This window comes from Epinephelus moara, chromosome 3 (assembly GCF_006386435.1).
Source record: "Epinephelus moara isolate mb chromosome 3, YSFRI_EMoa_1.0, whole genome shotgun sequence".
Classification (NCBI taxonomy): Eukaryota; Metazoa; Chordata; class Actinopteri; order Perciformes; family Serranidae; genus Epinephelus; species Epinephelus moara.
The window spans coordinates 3764433-3784317 of record NC_065508.1 but is presented as its reverse complement, the minus strand read 5'-3'; the positions used below and the strand labels follow the sequence as shown (position 1 = coordinate 3784317).

At 41.8% G+C, this 19885-nt stretch overlaps 1 protein-coding gene across 1 annotated transcript in view; it reads left to right on the top strand.

Moving 5' to 3' along the window:
- Positions 1–19885, top strand: part of LOC126388079 (rho GTPase-activating protein 7-like) — a 164511-nt gene that overhangs the window by 104357 nt on the left and 40269 nt on the right. Inside the window, exons 2-3 of the mRNA XM_050040970.1 lie at positions 19121–19192; positions 19313–19394. Coding sequence (XP_049896927.1) covers positions 19121–19192; positions 19313–19394 — 154 coding nt within the window. The remainder of the gene's footprint in view (positions 1–19120; positions 19193–19312; positions 19395–19885) is intronic.

The window sequence follows — 19885 nt, the reverse complement described above, 5'->3', positions numbered from 1 at the left end:
TTAAATGGAAGGCCATTAACACTAATGGTATACCTTGGACTGAGCCAAGATGAAACCTTGAAGAGCTACAGGCTATTAGGGCATGGCAAGGACTTTTTCCTCCTCGCATTGAGACGTTCCTCTAGTCAGATATCTGTCTTTCATTTCATCTGAAGTGGCTCGTTCTCAAAGCCCCCCCGCCACGGCTAACAGCTTTGAGCTGGTCACAGATCAAAGCTGGTGGAAAGTATTCAATCTCAGAAAAGAGAGAGTTGTGTTAATTTCCTCGCTTCTTTCCTCTGTGTAATTTCATCATGTGAGGGCTGTAATGCAAGGCCCAAGTGGAGGACAATATTGATTTGTATCACAGGTTTCACTACAGACCTCATTTTAGGAAAAGTGGAACTTTTGACTCCCTAAATGGCCTATTTTGAATTATAGTATTATAAGGGGGGGAAAAATTGCCAGCCACAAAGCCAACTCCTGCCCTGTGGAAATCTGTGGTCACTCTTGTACCAAGTGGGCAGCCCGCTCACTCTGGGATCCTTCATTCCCTTCAGGGAGGGTCAACAACATTCATCATTTACAGATGCTATCTCCCTAATTTTACTGGCCTATCCATGACTTCTTCCACGTCTCATACTGTCACAGAAACACAAATAATCTCAGTCTCCTCAGCAAGGCGCTCATGTGTCTGAGATGTTTACCTCAAGTTATTTTTAGGACACCCTCCTCCCCCCGGTGCTCTGTTGGTCCAGTCCGGGCCAGAGGAAGGGGAGTGGTAGGGGTAAGGGGAAATCTCCAACAATGACTTCATTAATATGATGCCCAACATGACCAGTACGACTGGACTTTACAGCTCCATTGCTACACTGGATATATGACTTTTCCCATTTGGATTTAATTTGTTAAATATCTATGTGTCTGATCCTACATCCGCTCTCAGGGATATGGAAGTTTGCTGAAGTTTTCTTCATCCAAGACTTCAGACTTGAGAAGCATGTTAATCACAAGTGAGTATGTGTTCAGCTGCAGCTCTTATAATGCGTTTTGTGACAGACAGGGAGGTAATGAGAACCTTAGCCTCTCAGTTCTGTCTGTTTCTTTTTGATGACAACTGATAATTGGTGCTTGATGACATTCATTAAGGAGATGATTGGTTAATTAGCTTAACGAGTGGCATTTAATGAGGACCTGATTGAGCCTCAATTAGACAGACTATGACTCCTGGGTTACTTATAAAAGTCTCTTCTAGTAGTTTCTTTAATTAGCTAAGGAAAGAATTCACATTATAAGGTGCATAAGAGGCTGGGATGATGCTTGGCCACAAGTTTCAACAGATTTTTTTGTGTAAATATGTATCAGCAGTTTTAATCAAAGTCTAATAGAGTTGCTCTTGATTCATGGGGCAGAAAAGGAATTTGAAGCACTCCACTATCAACTGAGAGTCCTTTATTGTTCGAAGGCCGTGGGCCTGAAAACATCACGAGCTCAGTTTTGAACTCTGGTAGAATAAAAGCTTTTTCTCTGGCAGAAAGGGCGTAGGACTCACGCTGAATGTGTGTGGGTTACTTTTAAAATGTGATCCGTTGTAGAGAACGCATCACCTGCTAAAGAAAAGTGTGCCGATATTCAAAGTTTGGAATGTGAATTTGTGTCTGAAAACTTTTAAAAAATATGTGTGTCTGTATAGTAATGCACTCCTGTATGAAAATCAGATGTAAATTATTCAGAAATGGCTGCTTTTATTCTGAAATCTGTGACCTGATATCTGTGGGTTTTTGCTTTCAGCAGCTACATTTGTTGACCTCTCATTTGCACTCCCATTACATGACATATAGTGTTACTTTATAACTTCCTCACCATGTTGTTGTGTGTCTGTGAATGTGTGCAGCTGGTTGTGATAAAGAAAGTTGTAATCATGTTTAACTGTGCTAGACTGTTACAGCTTTAATTTTCAGATTTATTAATGATTAAGCTATCAGGTCTTGTGAAGTGATGCAGTTAATCACGTCAATTTCAGTGGTCAAAATCTCCCAGTTAAACGTTTTAAGCATTCTGTATCAACATTTTTAGCTTAACTGTATGCTAATAGTTAGCCTCACACTGTAGTTAGCCTCACACTGGCCGAGTTTACTTTGCAGCTGGACCACCTGCTGAATCATAGACGTGTCCAGTACATCTTCAATCTAAACTGACTGTTGTCACTGGCTGGTAACCTTTACAGGTGACTGAGAGCACTGTTGTCAGTTCAGATATGACACACGGAGCTTTTCTTTGTCTTTAACAGCCTTTTCACATCTGAGAGTTCAAACCAAAGTCTAAACTTTACTGTTTTTTTGTTACGTTGTACACATACAGTCTGGTTAGTTTTTGTTTCACATTGCAATTATGAATCTTACACGACATGCCTATATGCTGTTGTCATCACCTTTGAGTTTTTTTCCAACTGTCTCTTTATAAAGTCGTCGGACCAAATGTCAGTTAAACATTTGGTTTTCTCATCTCCCCACGCCTCCTTGGCTCATTTCGTTTTGTTGAGTTGTTTTACCTTTTTCCTGTCCTGATAACTGCCTGCCAGAAGTCCAAACTACTGATTCCAATAAAAAAGAAAAGTCTGAAAGTCTGTACCAAATAACTTAGTTGTGAAAGGGTTGATTGTAGAAAACAAGTGTTGCATACTTGTTGATCTTGAAGAAGGCCCAAAGGCCAAAATGTCATCAAAATAAAAGAAATGCATATGGAGCCAGAGGACGCAAAACTTGTTTTCTACAATCAAGTCTATTGCGAATTATTAGCACCTCATTATAATTTTTGATGTGCGTTTCTTTGATATTTTAGTCGTTAAAGGGCCCTAAAAGTTTAATAACACACTGCAAAAACCTCAGAAACAATCACAATGTGAAAAACTCTGTTGTAAATAGTTGGCTGCTGCACTGCTAACCTTAAATAAAGAGTGCTTAATTTAATATCGAACTGAACGTAACAGCTTGAGCCAGGAGGAAATTAGGGGTGGGAATCTCTAGGCACCTCACGATTCGATTCAATTCTTTTTTCAATTCTCGATTGTAAAACGAACCAATAAGAAAAGTTACACTAGATAATTGAAAAACATTATTGTAATAAAACTGGGAATACATATCCAGTGCATACAAACTGTATTACTTACTGTGGTTGAGGTGACTACACTCCATCGGTCCATCCTCCTCATCCACAAATCTCAACGGGACTCTCTTGTCCCTCGTCGACCTCCTCAACATTTCTCCTCCAGTATTTACAAAACTATAACTGACTATAACTATCTATGAGCTATAAAAACACGAACTATTGTAAAAAAAAAAAAAAAAAACGAACGGTGGCAAAACTACGAACTATGGTGAAAACACGACGAAAACACGGCAAAAAACACACAAAAGCTCTCAAAAAACCACAAATACTATTATTTACAACACTAAATATTATTTATAAAGAAAACACCACCAAAACCCGCTTCTCAGCTTTCAGAATCCGTTGGAATTACGTCAATAGCACGAATGGTCGAGGAGTTACGGTAATTGGAAAAATAAATATAAAAATAAAATTAAAATCATTTTCCACATCGATGCTAGCATCGTTCAAGACAGAATCTCGATGCATCTAAAAATCGATTTTTCCCCATCCCTAGAGGTAATGTTGAGGCACTACTGAAACACTGAAGCACACTAGAACTTAGACTTATGCGTAGCTTTGAAAAAAGTTTCAACTGTATAAAACGATTCAAACCATGTAGACTCCAGTCAGAAGTAGGTAAAGTAGATGTAGAGAGAAACCTGATTCTGCAAAGGCATGGCCTCTATTATCCCTCAGAATAATTCAGGAGTCATTTTAGCTGGATGATAGAGCGGAAATTTGACATTCTTAGATTTCTTCCAGCATAGTTGGATGCAAAGGCCAGCCAGAGTCAAGCAAATTGTCCAGTGAGATTTAGGAATGTCTCAGCAATTATATAACTTCACAGTCATCTGCTGTGCGGCCTGACTGAAATGATGGGAGAAGGGTAGCCCAATTGCCTGCAATGCCCAAATTCAACCAAATGACTCATTGAGCCTTCACAGGCCAGCGACTGGAGCAGAATGTGTGTGCTGCCTCTGTTAGGCTATGCAATTCTTCCCTGATGAGTGCAAGCATTTCTCTCACCTATTTTGTACAGGGCACATATTGTACTATTTGCTTTGTGAGACACCACGTCTCATCTTGAGCGCTAAAGTGATTCTATGCATGAAGCAGAACTGATTACTGGGAGGGCTGACATCTTCAAGAAAGATATCATTTCATGAGTAAAAACAACTTTTTGGCAGGTTGAATTCTTAGTAGCAGCTGGCAGGTGAACTGAAAAGCTAATGTTGGACAGGGAACACAACAGGTGAAGTGCTCCAAGATTAGCGAAAAATATAGAAAATCTCTCCGTGTGGTTTAGTTTGGCCTGGTGACAGCTGCTTTTCTGCCCGGGGACACACTGCCGGCCTGTGTCATATCTGTTTCTACGAAATACCCCTGTAGTTGCTTCAATTTGCTGCACGGTAACCTGAGAGCGTTTATCCGAAGTCGGTAAAGCCATCTTTCCACTGGCTGCCAGTGTTGTTAGCAACGGAGGGCAACAGCATGCAGGAATGATTATACTGTAGGATTATACCTACCTACGTATGAGCTAATGCAGCTATACCTGCCAGCTGAGGATGAGCCAAGTCAGTGTGTGTGTGTGTGTGTGACAGAGAGAGTGCAGCCTGAAATCATATTACAGTAAGTCAGAATACAAATAATATTATACTGAAATGGTGCTGCATCTAGTCATGAGAAGATGATGGCTTTATTTAATTTGGACAGTTAACAAGTGCACAAAAATCGTGAATCAGCCTTGTTGGGAAAAGTTTACAAAGAATTCATATCAGGTGAAATGTTGTGTTGTTGTTTATTACCCTAATTTGCATGAATCTAACCACAACCTAACTCTTACCACGTTCACAGTTGACAGGAGGCAAAGGGGACGTTGGCTCTTGGGATTATTTAAGTGGGTAGAAATATGTGTAAAAGGTCCCAGTTACTAAAGAAGAAAACAATATGTAAAAAAAAAAAAAAAAAAAAGCATGTTATGTAATTATATACATGTGTGGGTGTAAGGGGTGGGTGTAATGTAGCCAATTAAATAACTTGCTGAGGAGGACTGAAATAACAATAATATGAGTAATATGAGTTAAAGCTATGGTCTATGTTTAGAAAGACAATGAGAAAGATTTGAAAAAAGCATCCCCCCACACACACACACACACACACACACACACTCCCCTCCGAGCTCGTGTCCTCCTCCCCACGGAGCCTCCTAACGACACACCCCCTCCTGCATAGCAACATACAGTTACATACAGCATACAGTTATCTATGTCACAACATCCACAATAAAAACGAAATATTACCTGTTCAACAAAAACTCCGTTGTATCAGCATCACTTTTCAGGCCCAGATCTTGCCGGAGCTTTCTCCATTGGTCAAAGGAACTGAGGAGACAGAACATGTAGTTTTTTCCGCGTTTTTCTGCTCATGTCAAGCAGATTTTGTGTATAGTCAGCAGGACATTATCGACATCGGCTGGAAGTGCAAGGTTGACATCACGAGAGACTTTCAAAAGGCACATAACATCCCGGACGCCATCGGCAGACCTGTGGAGTCACTGTGGATCTGCTGCCTGAGTAAGCGACGCAGACGCCGGAGGGCAGCAGAGCAACGAAGAGCAACGAAGGCAGAAGCGCAGGCACCGCTCTGGGATATTGGCTAGGCTAGGCATCTTCCTGACAAATGCCAGATCTATTTCAAACAAAATGGACGAACTGGAGCTACTGACTGCCTCTAACCGGGAACTGCCCATTGGTCCTACATCCCATTGTTCCGACCATATTAAACCCATTGTTCCGAAGTCCTGTTGTTCCGAAATCATCATGACGCCCTGTGGTTAAGGTCTGGTTAGGTTTAGGCACAAAAACCACTTGGTTAGGGTTAGGAAAAGATCATAGTGTGGGTTAAAATGAAAAAGAAAGTGGCAAACACATAAGCCGTGAGCCTGCTTCGACTCAAGCCTTTTCCAGCTGACCCAGAGCCGGTCGCGGCGCACCATCAAGGTAGAAATACGCCCGCCGGGAGCCGTTCAGCACCACGGACCGTCGAACTAATGGGATGTCGGACTAATGACATGGACCCCTCTAACCGTTACGTACAGACCTGTGGGATTATGATCATAACGGAAAGCTGGCTTCACTCGCTCATACCCGATGCTGCGGTGCAGCTAGCGGGCCACACTAGCCACCGGCAGGACAGAAACATGGAGTCTGGTAAGAGGAAAGGAGGGGAGCTCTGTGTTTATCTCCATAACAACTGGTGTAACAACAGCAGGATCATTGCTCACCATTGTTGTCCAGACCTTGAGGCTCTCTCAATATCCTGCAGACCATTCTACCTTCCCCGGGAACTGAGTGTTGTCACCGTCTCAGCTGTCTACATACCACCGGATGCTAACATTAGCATTGCTCTTAGTAGCTTAGCAACCATTGTAAACAAACTGCAGCGCGTCCATCCCGAGGGCCTTACAAACCGCTCGTACTTTCAAATGCGGAGGGGGGTTGTGACGAGGCAGGACGAGGAGCAGAGTAACTCCCATGCGGACCAAATGGCTGTGATTGGTCAATTTCTTTGCAGGCCTGCAGCCGCCAGAGAGAATGGATTTTTTTGGTTCCTTTTGCTCTTCACATTGTGTAGCTAGCACTATTGGGCCATAACCACCATCTAAATGATGTTAATAATAATGATCAATCTCTCTAAATATTTCTAATATACTTTGGTTTCCAAATAGGTAATATCACTATCTGATGTGTGTAGACTTATACGATACAGTTAAAATTTTGAATCAACAACCCTGTTTTAATATGCAGTGTATCTCTACATGTTAGGCGATCCATTGCTCTTCACATGGGCTATAGTTGTCCTTTTCCTTAAAAAGACAAATATACAGCTTTAATTTGAGGGAGTACATTGATTGCAAGGAACAAAACATTTATTGGGAACAAGGCTTCTCATGTTCAGAGGAGAGTCAAAGGTTCCCATAGAGCCCATTCAAGAGAGTTCAAGGGATCCCTTGAGCCCCTTGAGTTGTTCTCCCGCCAAAGTTTAGCCTTAATTTGGTGCAATATTTAGCCCCCTCAACAACAAACTGTGCTATCATGGTTAGTACCAATGGATGCCTTAGGTCAGTGGTTCCCAACTGGTGGGTCATGGTCCAAAAGTGGGTCGTGGGTCCATTCTGAATGGATGGCAAGTGACTACTTGACGGATACAGCAAACTGGCTTGATGGCATGGCCAAATGCAAGTATGATGCTGAATATATTAAACTGTGCGGACCTTGAACTAATGACTAAGGAGAAATCTGGACCGTGCCGCTGGCTCAGTTGGGATCCACTGCCTTAGGTTATCTAGTTACAGAAGACACCACAAAACGAGCGCACCACAGCCAGTGGGGGGAGCAGCAGCAGTTGTATCGGGGGGCCAACCTCCCCCAAGTATAGGGTATTGAGTTTAGCTGAAATTAAATGTGCTAGAGATGCCAACTGGACACAGAATCAGACAGTGTTGTAAATGACAGAGCAAGCACTTGTTCCTATGATATCCCTCTGATTCTGCAACCTAGACGACTCTCTGATGACCCGATATACTTCATATCTGTCAACAGATGTGACGGACGGAGATTATTTTTTTCAAATGTCCGGAATTTTTCAGACAAGGCTGACAGAGAGAATCCTGCACAGCTTATGGACCTTGAATATGAACTTGTTACAGAATGCCAAAGGAAGTCTGCAGTCCAATGACATGGCTCTCAACCTATTTGGCTATTTCCCTTGTTTTACTCGAATCATTTTTAGAGGTAGAATCATCCAATAAATCACAAGAAAAAAAACCTGTGACCCTTTAGACTTGGCTTGCATGATTGTGATCATCTGTCCATCTTCAAACTGAACCTTGGCTAACCATCCATGCTGTTATCACCTAACAGGAATGTAACCTGACTCTGATGCTGATATTTCAAAGCAGCTGTAGCTCTCCGAGTCCTTCGCCTGCGTTGAGTGAACTCTTTCCTTACTTCGCAGTGACAATAGGCAGGCATCAGAATCACCGTCATAGTGGACTTTATGACTTTTTCCATATTAACTATGGAATGTCTGTCGCTGAATGACTGCTCCTGGTTTATCCTTGTCTGTCAGGGTCAGTTTGGGTTGTCTGGTACTTTACAGAATGAAGCACCGACTATATGGACAATTTCTGTGCATCTGATGTCAGTTTTATGAGACTACTTTTGACCTGAAACTAAATTCCAGAGTTTCTTTTTGTTGGATTAATTGGATTTCTGTTGCTTTTCCCTGACACTCCAGGCATAAGCAAGTCTGAGCACCTCTCTGTTTGTCTTTAAAGATGGAAAAAACTCTTAAGATCTTGAGAAAACAAAACGTCTAGGCTGCTGGTTAAAAATGTGCCACTGAAAAGCCTCTGGGTAAAGTACTGAAAGCCAGACTGGGCTAATGCCAATGCTCATGTGCAGACGAGTTACCCGGCAAATTTTAGGGAAAAAAGAAAAGAAGACGGGGCCAACATTGAATTTTCAAAACAGTTGGTAATGGTCAGAGCTAAGATGCTTTGTTATCTTAACCAGAATAAAGTAAGAAGTAGCTACATTAACTTGTTCCTGAGATCTGTTCCCGTACACAGGTATAATGAGACATGACAGTGTGTGGGAGTAAATTGTCACTAGTTGCACAGTAATTGTCAATCAACATCAACACCTTTAACTTCTGTAACTCAATAACAGTTTGTTCCATCGTTAGAACATGTATGTGTTGACAAGTGTCACTTTAAAACTTTATTTAATGTTCTACTATAGTCTATTAGTATTGACATGCTTACAAGTTTTATTTAGATATGTATTAGCTTGTAGTGTTATTCCATTGATTATCTGAGTACGACTTAAGAACTCTTTGTATGCTTCATGTTCTTGGTGTCCTCCTAGTTGTTACTTCTGGCACTGAATTAAAAAGAGGTGGCCCTGGGTCATCTTCAAGTAAAGACAGGAAGTTGAAAGTGATTCAGGAACAGTGGGTAAGATTTAGGGGGATTTGGTGGCATCTAGTGGTGAGGATTGCATATTGCAACCAGCTGAAACTTCTGGTTAGGATTCCTTCAGTGATCATTTTCAGGAGTTTTTTTTTACAGGGAGCCAAATTGTCCACAGAGGTATCTTTCTCTCCAAAACAAATGGACCCGGTGATTTAAACAAGTGAAAACATTGATTAAAGTTAGTTCACTTTACTTCTCCACTGTCCAGCACCAGCACATGTGCACTCATCTTTTGGTCTGTTAACTTCAGATCAAGAAGTTAAGGAGGTATTTAGCAGGAGCAGAAATATCCACAGAGGTCTCCTTCTCTCCAAATCACATACCCGGTGATTCAAACTGGTAAAAACACTGAATAAAGCAGTATTACGTAAAAAAATTAGGTGTTTTTACAACACTTTTGTTGTGGAGGGGCTGCTAACTATGGTGGCCAACGCAAAAGCGCCAAAAACGCAGATGGCCCTATCTAGAGCCAGTGTTTGGTTTGTCCATTCTGGGCTTCTGTAGAAATATGGCAGTGCAACATGGCAATCACAGCAGGAGGAGGACCCAGTCTCTGTATAAACAGCTCATTCTAAGGTAACGAAAACACAACGCTTTTCAGGTGATTAAACACTAAAGAAAACGTACTTACTGCCAACATAGCCCTTTGAATCCTTCACTCTGAACCTTTTAAGGGTTTGAGCTTTTAGTCTCCCACTGCCATCGTTTGCTTGTCCAGGTTTTACTTTGTAAATGTAATCTTTGTTCTGTTGCTGTAATGACTGCAGGTTGTTTTGGATAGGAGGGTCAGCTAGGTGCCTGAAATTAATGCAGCCTATTGTAACGGTTGAGAAACATGAAGCCAGAAGGTTAATCATTTTTTGTTCCCTTTTGGCAAATGTGAGGTGTTTTTTCTTTGCCGCTTTACACTTAGAATTCATAATATGATTACTTTTCCTCTCTGGTAATTAATAAGGCGTTGGGGTCCTCTGTGTGCATGCTGACTGAGTTCAGTAATAGGTCACATCTTGGCCTGGTCTGCCCTGGCCTGGCCTGGCTTGTGCGGTATCCAGTTGTCATAAAAGATTCATGTCTTGGACGTATTACAAGAACTGGACTCTGAGATCATGCCCGCTCATTTGAATGAAATCTGCTCATCCAGCAAGTTTTACAAATATCAGATAATAGTTTATACATGAACGATACAAACAGTAATAACTGACCTTGTTTGCAGTCGGAGGTGTCCTGTTAACAGTTTTATAGATGTGTGTTTGTAGTGAAAATGCTGTCTTGGCTGGAGGGGATATTCTAGTTGCACTGGCCAACAGGCCAAACTGGCAACACGCCTCACTATGATGCATCCATCCAGAGCTGGCTGCTGGTATTTGAGCTATAAGCAAATGCTAGGGTACTGTGGGGCCAAATGACAGCCAGGGGAGAGAGACAGAGACGGACAGAGAGGGTGAAAACAGTAAGATATCATAATGATAGATGCACATTGTGTAAGCAAACGCACTTGTGTTCCCATCTGGTCAGACCACCTATGAAGTACTGTTCATGGCTTGTTGGCTCAGGCGTACTCTCAGACCTTTGTGCTTTGGTAAATACTTGTAGCCATTTGTAGATGTGTGTGTTGTATCTGCAGCCTCAAGTTTTAATGCACAGTGCATCGTTTTACACAAAGCGTTTTAAGTCATTAATTATTTCCTTTCCAATAGTGATTGACCGTTTGTGCTTTTGCATGAGACTTTTTTCATCTTGTAGCAAAGGATTATTACAGGATATCAGATTGTCTGGACAGAAGGCAAATTTCCCCAGTCCTGGTCCATCAGAAAAGTTGCATTAAGCACACAGCAAGTCACAGAGTAGAGTTTTAGTATTCGCCCCTTCAGCCCTTCGTGACCGCAGACATCTTAAACTTCCCCTTGCGGAGCTGACTGGACTGACAGGGGAATACCATCAGAGAAACAGTGAATAGGAGGAGGGAAACATTGTTCACCATTTTGACAGCTGACATACCTCTGATCTTCAACCACACCTCTGTGAGACACTCAAGGGTCTCCCTGAAATGCAAGCAGAGCAGTGGCTGCACTTTATCCCCCCACCAGCTACGCTGGGTGTTTAGTGAGGCGTAAAAGTGGTGTGAAAGCCCTCATACGTCAGTTCAACGTTGGACTTTGAAGGAATGGGGCTGCTCAGAAATATGGCTGATTGTGTGAGACGGGGGGAGAAAGCTGAGCTTGTTTGGCATTCGTTTTTTGCAGATTTGGTTGGACACAGACAGGCAGACAGACATGCAGCTGAATGAAGGGTCAAACTGCATCATACTGTTTAGTGTGCGACGAGATGCCTTGACTCTCATTTGCTTCTTCTTAAAGAGCCAGTGTGACATTTTGTGGGGAAAATAATTTTGTTTTCTTATAATTAGGTTGATTTCATTCTCATGCCTGTTCGGTAAAAATGAAGCTTCAGCCAGCAGCCAGTTAGCTTACCATAAAGATGGGAAAAAGTGGTCAAGAACGACGGAGCAAACTGTAATCAGTCTCAAGAGAAAAAGAATATGTCAAAACGGAATTTCAGATCCATGTTGATTATGTTACATTCTCCTCTCACACATTTAGCCGTCTTTCTCTCGTGAAGGAATTTGTAGCAATTGCCCTGACAAAAAAAAAACTGAAATCCTAAATGTCGCATATTTCTTGTGAGCAGAAATTCTGTGAGTCCATGTCAAAGCTTTGGTGTCCAGACGAGCATAAACACCCAAACACAAACGGTCCGACGAGCACGTCTCAGCATCCAGGAGCGCGTTGTCCAGCTTCCTGGCGCTAGCAGGGCGGAGCTGCCCTAATCACACATCCAAATCTCTTATCAGAGTCCAGAGGGGCCAAATCACAACTTCCTCAGAGGCAGAGTCATTTGGAAAAGGAAGAGGCCATTACCTTGTGTGGGCATACAGTAGCGCAGGAGATACCATCTCTTACGTAAATGCTGAGCAGAGGGGCCCCTGAGCAAGGCGGTTACAGCCGATGACCAAACGTACAAGCAGAGTTTGCAGTTTATTGTTGTTTCTGACAGGTTTGGAGTGTTTTGTTTCAGCTGGACTCATAATTCATGTGGTAATTAGGTCAGAAATGTATAAGGGCCATTCTTAAGCCTGTGGCTTTCTTCTTGTTTCTCTGAGAGTGGAATGTGTTTACGTCACCTTTGTTTCTCCACGTCTCACTGGAATGACTTATTGTCACCAAGACCGAGCGCCATATTCAGACTGTGTAACAGTGTTTCCGTATTGTTAGCTCGTTTCTATGGGGGGTGGGGGAAGGGCATGGCAGGGGTTGATTTTGTACTCAATCACTAGTGAAGCATCCGGCTGCTGTAAGTATTTGAAGGGACAGTTCACCCCGAAATCAAAAATGCATATTTGTTCTCTCACCTGTAGCGCTATTTATCAATCTAGACTGTTTTGGTGTGAGTTTCCGAGTGTTGGAGATGTCAGCTATAGAGATGTGGACCTGTTCTCAAATATAATAGAACTAGATGGCAGTTTATACATACCTTACAAAATGAGGTATCCTGATTTTAGGAAGGTTTCCCCAACTTAAAATGGGCAACCACATTTCCTGTTTCCCCGTATCAAAGGGCATTATCACCAAGTTTACTTAACTCAAATGGAGGTGGTGTTTAATTAAGTGAAAACAAATAATTTAGGAAACCATTAAGACTTATTGTTTGCAAGTTAGGCTATTAGATGTGTAAGCTGTGCTCTGACAACTGAAATGATGATTTGCTGATTGTTTTCCACAAGCTAGCCAAGGGGCAGCTCATTCCTCTGTTTTCATTTTTTGTCCACTCCTTGCTTCAAACTAAAATTCAAATAACCCTGAAAATAGTCTCTGATTAATTGTACTGTTGTATATCTGATTATGTAACTTTTAAAAAAAAATTCCAGCTGTTTTTGGAAATGTGGAATGTGAGTTGGCATACTTAAAGTAAATTAAATATTTGTGTGTAAGTAGGAACAAATGGGCTTTGGGCTACAGCTGCACAGTTATTAAACAGTAAAATATTATCAAAATCAAAATATATGGCAAAGGAGCTGCAATTTTTCCACAGCACGTCACAACACATCATTATAAATGAAGCATTGTGGTGCCACAGAGATGCCCCGGCCTACGAATCCTATTTCAGACATAAGGGGACATGTCAGGTACAGACCTCAGCAAAAATCACATAATCATTTTAATGTTTTTTAAATTACCATTCCCACTTAAAGCTGCCCTGTGGAGTTTCTACATATAAACCAATGTCTGTTACATTACAGCCACTGCCAAACAAGTTATTAGGATGATCATTGAACGCATCTCCACCACACAACAGTCTGTGGTTTGCTTAGAAGCGCTATTGCCTCTCAGGAGCAACATTCCCGTGCTGTCGCACAGGAAACGACGCATTTGACGTAGAGTTCAAAGAGCGCATGCGCAGTTGGAAATGTCGGAGACGATGAGGCTAGCAGAGGAGCTACTGAAAGATGTCTGAAAACCCAAAGAAACGGCCCAGGAAAGCTTCCGAAGCCTCTGGAGCTGGTCCCACTGGTCCTCCCCAACCTTCACGACGTTCAGAAGAAGGAAATGCAGAAATCAAACCAGAGTAAAGCCCGTTTCGCGTCACTCGTATTGCCGACGTCATCCACCGGCGCACGCTGACTGTTATTGTTGCAGTACTCGGAAAAACACGGCAGATGGCGCAAATGGGCAAAACTCCACAGGGCAGCTTTAAGTCTCGACTCATATCGCACTATCTGTCGTGCAGCCTGACCTTGGGCTGGCAGCCAAAGACAAGATGGGGAAATCAGACAGTATTCTTCAAAGTACAGAGTAAATCGGTATAAATGGCAAAGCAAAACATGAAAGAGGTGAATCAAATCTTAAGTCTGAAATCCAAACCGTGTTCTGCCCAGAAGTGAGCTACTGGACCCACAACATTGGATCGTTTCTTACCTCTTTGGTATAACAGATGATCTTTGGGTGATCACAGACAGAACACTAGGTGCAGTTTACCTGTCTTGGCTTCCTGGATTTCTGTGTTTTGGTGCTGAAATGTTTCATTTTGGAGCGTCCAAGTTGTAAAGATGCCAAGTGCAGCTTTAGCATCCAGACATCTTGCAGCATGTGAGGAATAAAAGAAAACAAACTTTTGTTTTGGGAGTTTCTCTTTTGATCCACGTTCGACTGACTCATAATTCTGACACATTCATATCTCACTTCTACCTACAATGCAACTCCAATTCATTTCCATCCACCACTGCCCCTGAGTGATTAAGGTCTGAATGCTTCACTCAAGGACTTCCAAGATAATTCTAAAAATGATAATCATTCACTTTCCCCGCTAAGATTTTCCCTGCATGCTTTAGGACTGCAACCTCAAACATTTTCAACAGAAGCTCCTTCTCTGAGCTCTGAGCCTCGGTTGCCTTAGAGCGGAATTTTATACCTATTTAAAGTGGAAAACTGGTTTAAACGTCAAGAGCTTTTAACTTGTGACCCTCAAGGTTGCAGAATGACAGGCTGTATTTTTCAGTGCTAGCGACGGATAGAGACAGTGCTCGGAGTGGTGTCAGCATCGAAAAAGTGGTGTGGGTGTCTCGCTAAGTTCAGGGCTCTAACTCTGGTAGATACACATATCCCTGGATTTACAGATCCTCTAGCGGACATGCGAGACCGCCACTCTGCAAGCACACTTGATCCCTTTTCTATCTCAAATGTCACATCTCCATCTTGACGCCAGAAAATGGGCTCTGCACTTGGATGTTTAACAAGCAGCAGGACATTTGAAGGGTCAGGGTAAATATAGTTATGGTAATTCCTCTGCATTTTACCATTCAGTCTTTAATTTCTTTGCCCGTTTCTCGCTTTAAGTCAGTTTACTTCTGTCTTCCCCTTCTGTCATTTTAATGATTGCGACATTCACTGAATTTCCCCCGAGTGTTTACATATCTGGGGCATCTGCTTTGTGTCGTGCCGTTCTCCTGATCCCAGGGTGTCTGGGGAAACAGCGAGACCACTTCATAAGCCAAGTTTTCATCCTACTGTCAAGTGAATTTTCGAAAAAACTTTTGAAAAGTCAGAAAAAAATGAAGCGTGAATTAGGTGCCTTTCCTTCATCTCGGCTGAAGTGAATAAGTAGGCAGTAAAGAACACAAGCACCAGACAAGAAGTGTTTGAAGACGCGATCCGTCACGGGCAAACTGCTGTTGTTGTTCTTTAGTGGAGACTAATGTCGGCCATATTTCATGCTGTCTGAATATGAAAACAAGAAATGCCCTTGGCAGTATTCAAACCGCGACGAGCCTCTTCTGCACGGAGAGAGAGCAGGTTTAACATTTCAGGGAGGGTTGTGGTGGACAAATATTTTGAGACCTCTCTGAAAATCCAAATCCTCTTCTGAGCTGTGCAACCAGACTGAGAAAATCATTTTTCTTATTGTAAACAACCCGGATCAACAAAACGTTTTTATGCTTCATGCCACAATGTTTTCTTTTCCACTCAGCCTTTTCTAATACTTCGCATCAGAGTCTCCACAAAAACGCTTTCTGCAGTGGAGCTGATGTGTTGCTTGTGTGTCAGTGTGTGCACAGGTATTCTGGAGTACCTCTCTTTAATGTTGTTTGAAGAGACGAAGTAGGCGTGTAATCATGTGTACCTATTTGTGTTTCTTGTCTAACTGTGTGTTCATCAGCTGCCTATGTCAAACATCTTATCAAGTGTAGATGTGTTGCTTTTAATTGGTGATAAAATGGCTGAGAGGCGATAATTAAATAATTTAATCCTGCAACCATGGTCCTGAAGTTGCTTTACAAAGCTGCAAACATTTTTAAATAGGCTACCAGAGCAGGCGTCACCGTTACAAATACTTTTCAAAAATAAGGACTTAAATATTAATTTTACTTCACGTGGGAAAGAAAATTTGAAAGATTGAGTAAATACACCAGAGTCACATGACAGTACAATTTATGAGTAGATTCAGATTCATTCAATCATTCATTTTCTGTAACCGCTCATCCTATTCGGGGTCGTGGGGGGGTGGAGCCTATCCCAGCTGACATTGGGCGAGAGGCAGGGTTCACCCTGGACAGGTCACCAGACTATCACAGGGCTGACCCAGACGATGCTCATGCTCACATTCACACCTAAGGTTTAGATCGCAGGCAATAAAAACATTAACAATAATGAAATGTTAACGATAAGACCATGTTTGCACCTTTGCCCCTGCCTCCATTTCTGCACGACACTGACAACCTGACAACCACACCAGAGAAGAAGACTAACAAAGGATAGTTTTTTATGGCACAGTTCAGCCCAGTTAAATCTAAAATGATTTTTCAGCTATTGTGCATGACTTTCCATTTTTCAAGGGTGGATAAAACTACTTGAAGCACACAAGTCAGAACAAAAACAGAAGATATGCTACACTGAATATATAAAATAATATTAATTTCAGTTCCTACTTTAAATGATAATATGATAATAATCTTTATTTATGAAGCGCTCTTCAAAACAGAGTCACAAAGTGCTCTACATGTCGGTAATTAAAAGAGACAAGACAACTTTCAAAAGAACTGATAAAACACTTTGGTGTCTAAAAATTGAAGAAATAAAAGACAGTTTAAATGAACTAAAAACTCAAGTAAACTCAGATAAAAGGAAGTTTTAAGAACGGATTTAAGAGAGATCACAGACTTGGCCGACCTGATTTCCTTAGGCAGACTGTTTCAGAGCCTCGGGGCCCTGACAGCAAACACTCTGCACCCTTTAGTTTCTTAGCCTGACCTCTGGAACATACAGAAGACATCCGCCCGAGGACCTCAAAGTATGTCCTTGTGTGTACGGCACTAAGAGGTCGGAGATATAGCTGGGAGAGAGATCATGAAGAGCCATAAAAGTAACCCGCAAAATCTTAAAATCTAAAACAAACTGGGAGCCAGTGTAAAGAGGCTGAATCTCTTGGTTCTGGTTAAAAGCCTGGCAGCTGAATTCTGCACATTCTTGAGTTGATTAATAGGTTTTTGATTCACGCAAGAAAAGGGGCTGTTGCAGTAATGGAGGTGTGAAGAGATGAAGGTGCGTCAAATTGTGTCTTGAGAAGTTAAAGCAGCTGTGCAGAACTTTACGTTTTCGTTGATTATAGTGCCCCTTTGGTCGAAGCGGTATGACACCCACAGCCTGGTGTCGTAAAATCTGCAACCGGCAATTACTGCATGCATTTGTTTTGGAGAGCGAGAGGAAAATCATAAATGTTCTGGTGTAGCTCTGAATTTCTTATAAACTGAGGACAACTGCCTGCTGTATATTTGTGTTCATGGTCACAGTCACAGATAATTTTGTGGCGTTTGTTGTAACGTTACTAGACAAAAGCGGTTCACATTAGCTAGCGTTACAGTTAGCTTGCTTATAACTTCCATGTCGTCATATATTGAAGTGAAACAGCGTCTAACAAGTTGCGGTGTATTCTCTAAATAAAAACAAAAATNCTTACTCGAAGAACACTCTCTGTAAACACGGCTCTTCTTCTTCTCTCAATTTATTGGCGGATCGCAAACAACTTCCAGGTGCATACCACCACCTACTGTGCAAGAGACTTCTCCCTACTACATGTCATTTAGCCTGTTTCTTAAATCCTACTCGTAAACACGGCTCTTCTTCTTCTTCTTCTTCTGTGGTTTAATGGCTGCGGTCCGACCCGAGCCAGGCTACGCTAAATAGCCATATAGAGAAAGGCTTTTTTGTCGCTGTTGGGTTCAAATAAATATGCAGATCTTCAAGGGAGGGTGATACGAACTAGGGACAGTTTTATAAATGGTAAAACGTTCCGCACAGCTGCTTTAAAATGGATTGTATTTTTGAAATATTTCTAAGATGATGAAAACATAATTGCACGAGCTTTGTGACATGCTGCCTGAAACATACATTTCTGGCAAACCAGACTCCAAGATTTCCTGCAACAGGTTTGATATTATCCAATAGGTGGCATTTGTTGTGCAACATGCTGGGGCCCGATGACCACAATCTCTGTTTTGTCTGAGTTCAGCTGAGGAAAAATGTTTGACATCCAGGTTTTAACATCAGTAAGGCAGTCATTCACACACATCATTCCAGGGTCTGTTGATCTAACGGGATAAGAATGATAAGAACGAGAAGAAAAGAAACACAGACCTGCAGTCTGTGCAAAAGCAGCACATAGAGTATTTTCTGTTTCTGAAGTTTGGGTTTATGTAATTCTTTGCCTTTGGTGGCAGGTTTGTTTGTTCTTTCTCTTCAGCTTTCTTCTTTAATATAGCCAATAGCCCTTCAAATGTCACAGTTATACAAGAAAGAGGATCAAATTTGGCCATGTTTGTTTTGTTAAAACTTATTTACCTGATTTGACACATCAGAGGGATGCTGCCTGTGGTGTGTGGGTTTGAAGGTTTCGTACATAATGAGAAAATCTCAGCTTTGGCACAAAGATTCCTAAAGCACAGAATGTTACGTTATGTCCACGAGAGAAATGTTTGACAGAAAAACACTCCTTTAATTACTTTTCATGGGCACCACTAGCAAATGAGTGGCATGTGAGGACTGTGGTGTTGATCTGCCTGCTCATGGCAGCAAGCTCAGAGGGTGAAGCGAGACAAAAGATGGAAGATAAAGAGAAGGGAAACATGAAAAAATCTCTTTTCGCTCTCTCAGAAGCTCCCATCTCCACACTCAGCCAATTAGCAGTAATTAAAATGGCCTCTTCCAAGAGTCACAGATAATTAATAGCCTGTATGTGCTTCCACTTTTTTCTCTCTCAACGTTTTTTCTTCCACTCAAATGCAAATGTAATTAAACTTCATAAACAGACGACTGATTAAGGGCAAATATTTGCCCTCTTAAAGCGGGTGGAGCATGAAATGATTATAATTGAATCAAATGCTGTTTTCCTTCTCGCTGTTTGCAGAGATTGAAGCCAAGGAGGCCTGTGATTGGCTGCAAGCGGCCGGCTTCCCTCAGTATGTGCAATTATTCAAAGGTAAATATGAGACTGTTAATGTAATCCACACATCCCGCAGAGTCATCTCCGAGACGATTCAAACGATGTCTTATTGTTTCATTTGTCTTGTGTGTGTGTGTGTGTGTGTGTGTGTGTCAGACTGCAGGTTCCCCATTGAAATCGAGTGGGCGAAGCGTGATCATCACTTCCTGGATAAGGATGCCCTGGATTCTCTCTGCAGGTAACACAAGTGCACAGGAGCACCTCTGTTTTCAAATACTATACGGGAGGCTCAGATATAATGTCAACAGCTTTTACAATTCTGTGTAATTTAATACAACCACGCAGCAGTACATACAATCTTTAAGTGTTCAGTTTCTGTGGAACGCCATGGTTACTGTATGTCTGAGGGCTGAGAATGTACTTTGTACGGCTGTTGTAGTGGGATATATCATGGAGTAAGGTCTTAATGTTCCTTCATATGTGTGTATATATATATATATATATATAGAGAGAGATACGTACAACAGAGTTACAACTTACTAGGGCTGTACCCGACTTTGAGTTGTATGGAGCTTTATCCCTATCTTTATTCAAGAGAGTGGTCTATCAGTTTGAGAGCATTATTTATTGATTTCACGTTCAAAAACCCTGCCCTCACACTCAAATAGCCTCTGCTTGCGCTTGGATCTAATCTGTTTCTGCTCAAACTGTGTGCTCGCACTCAGATAC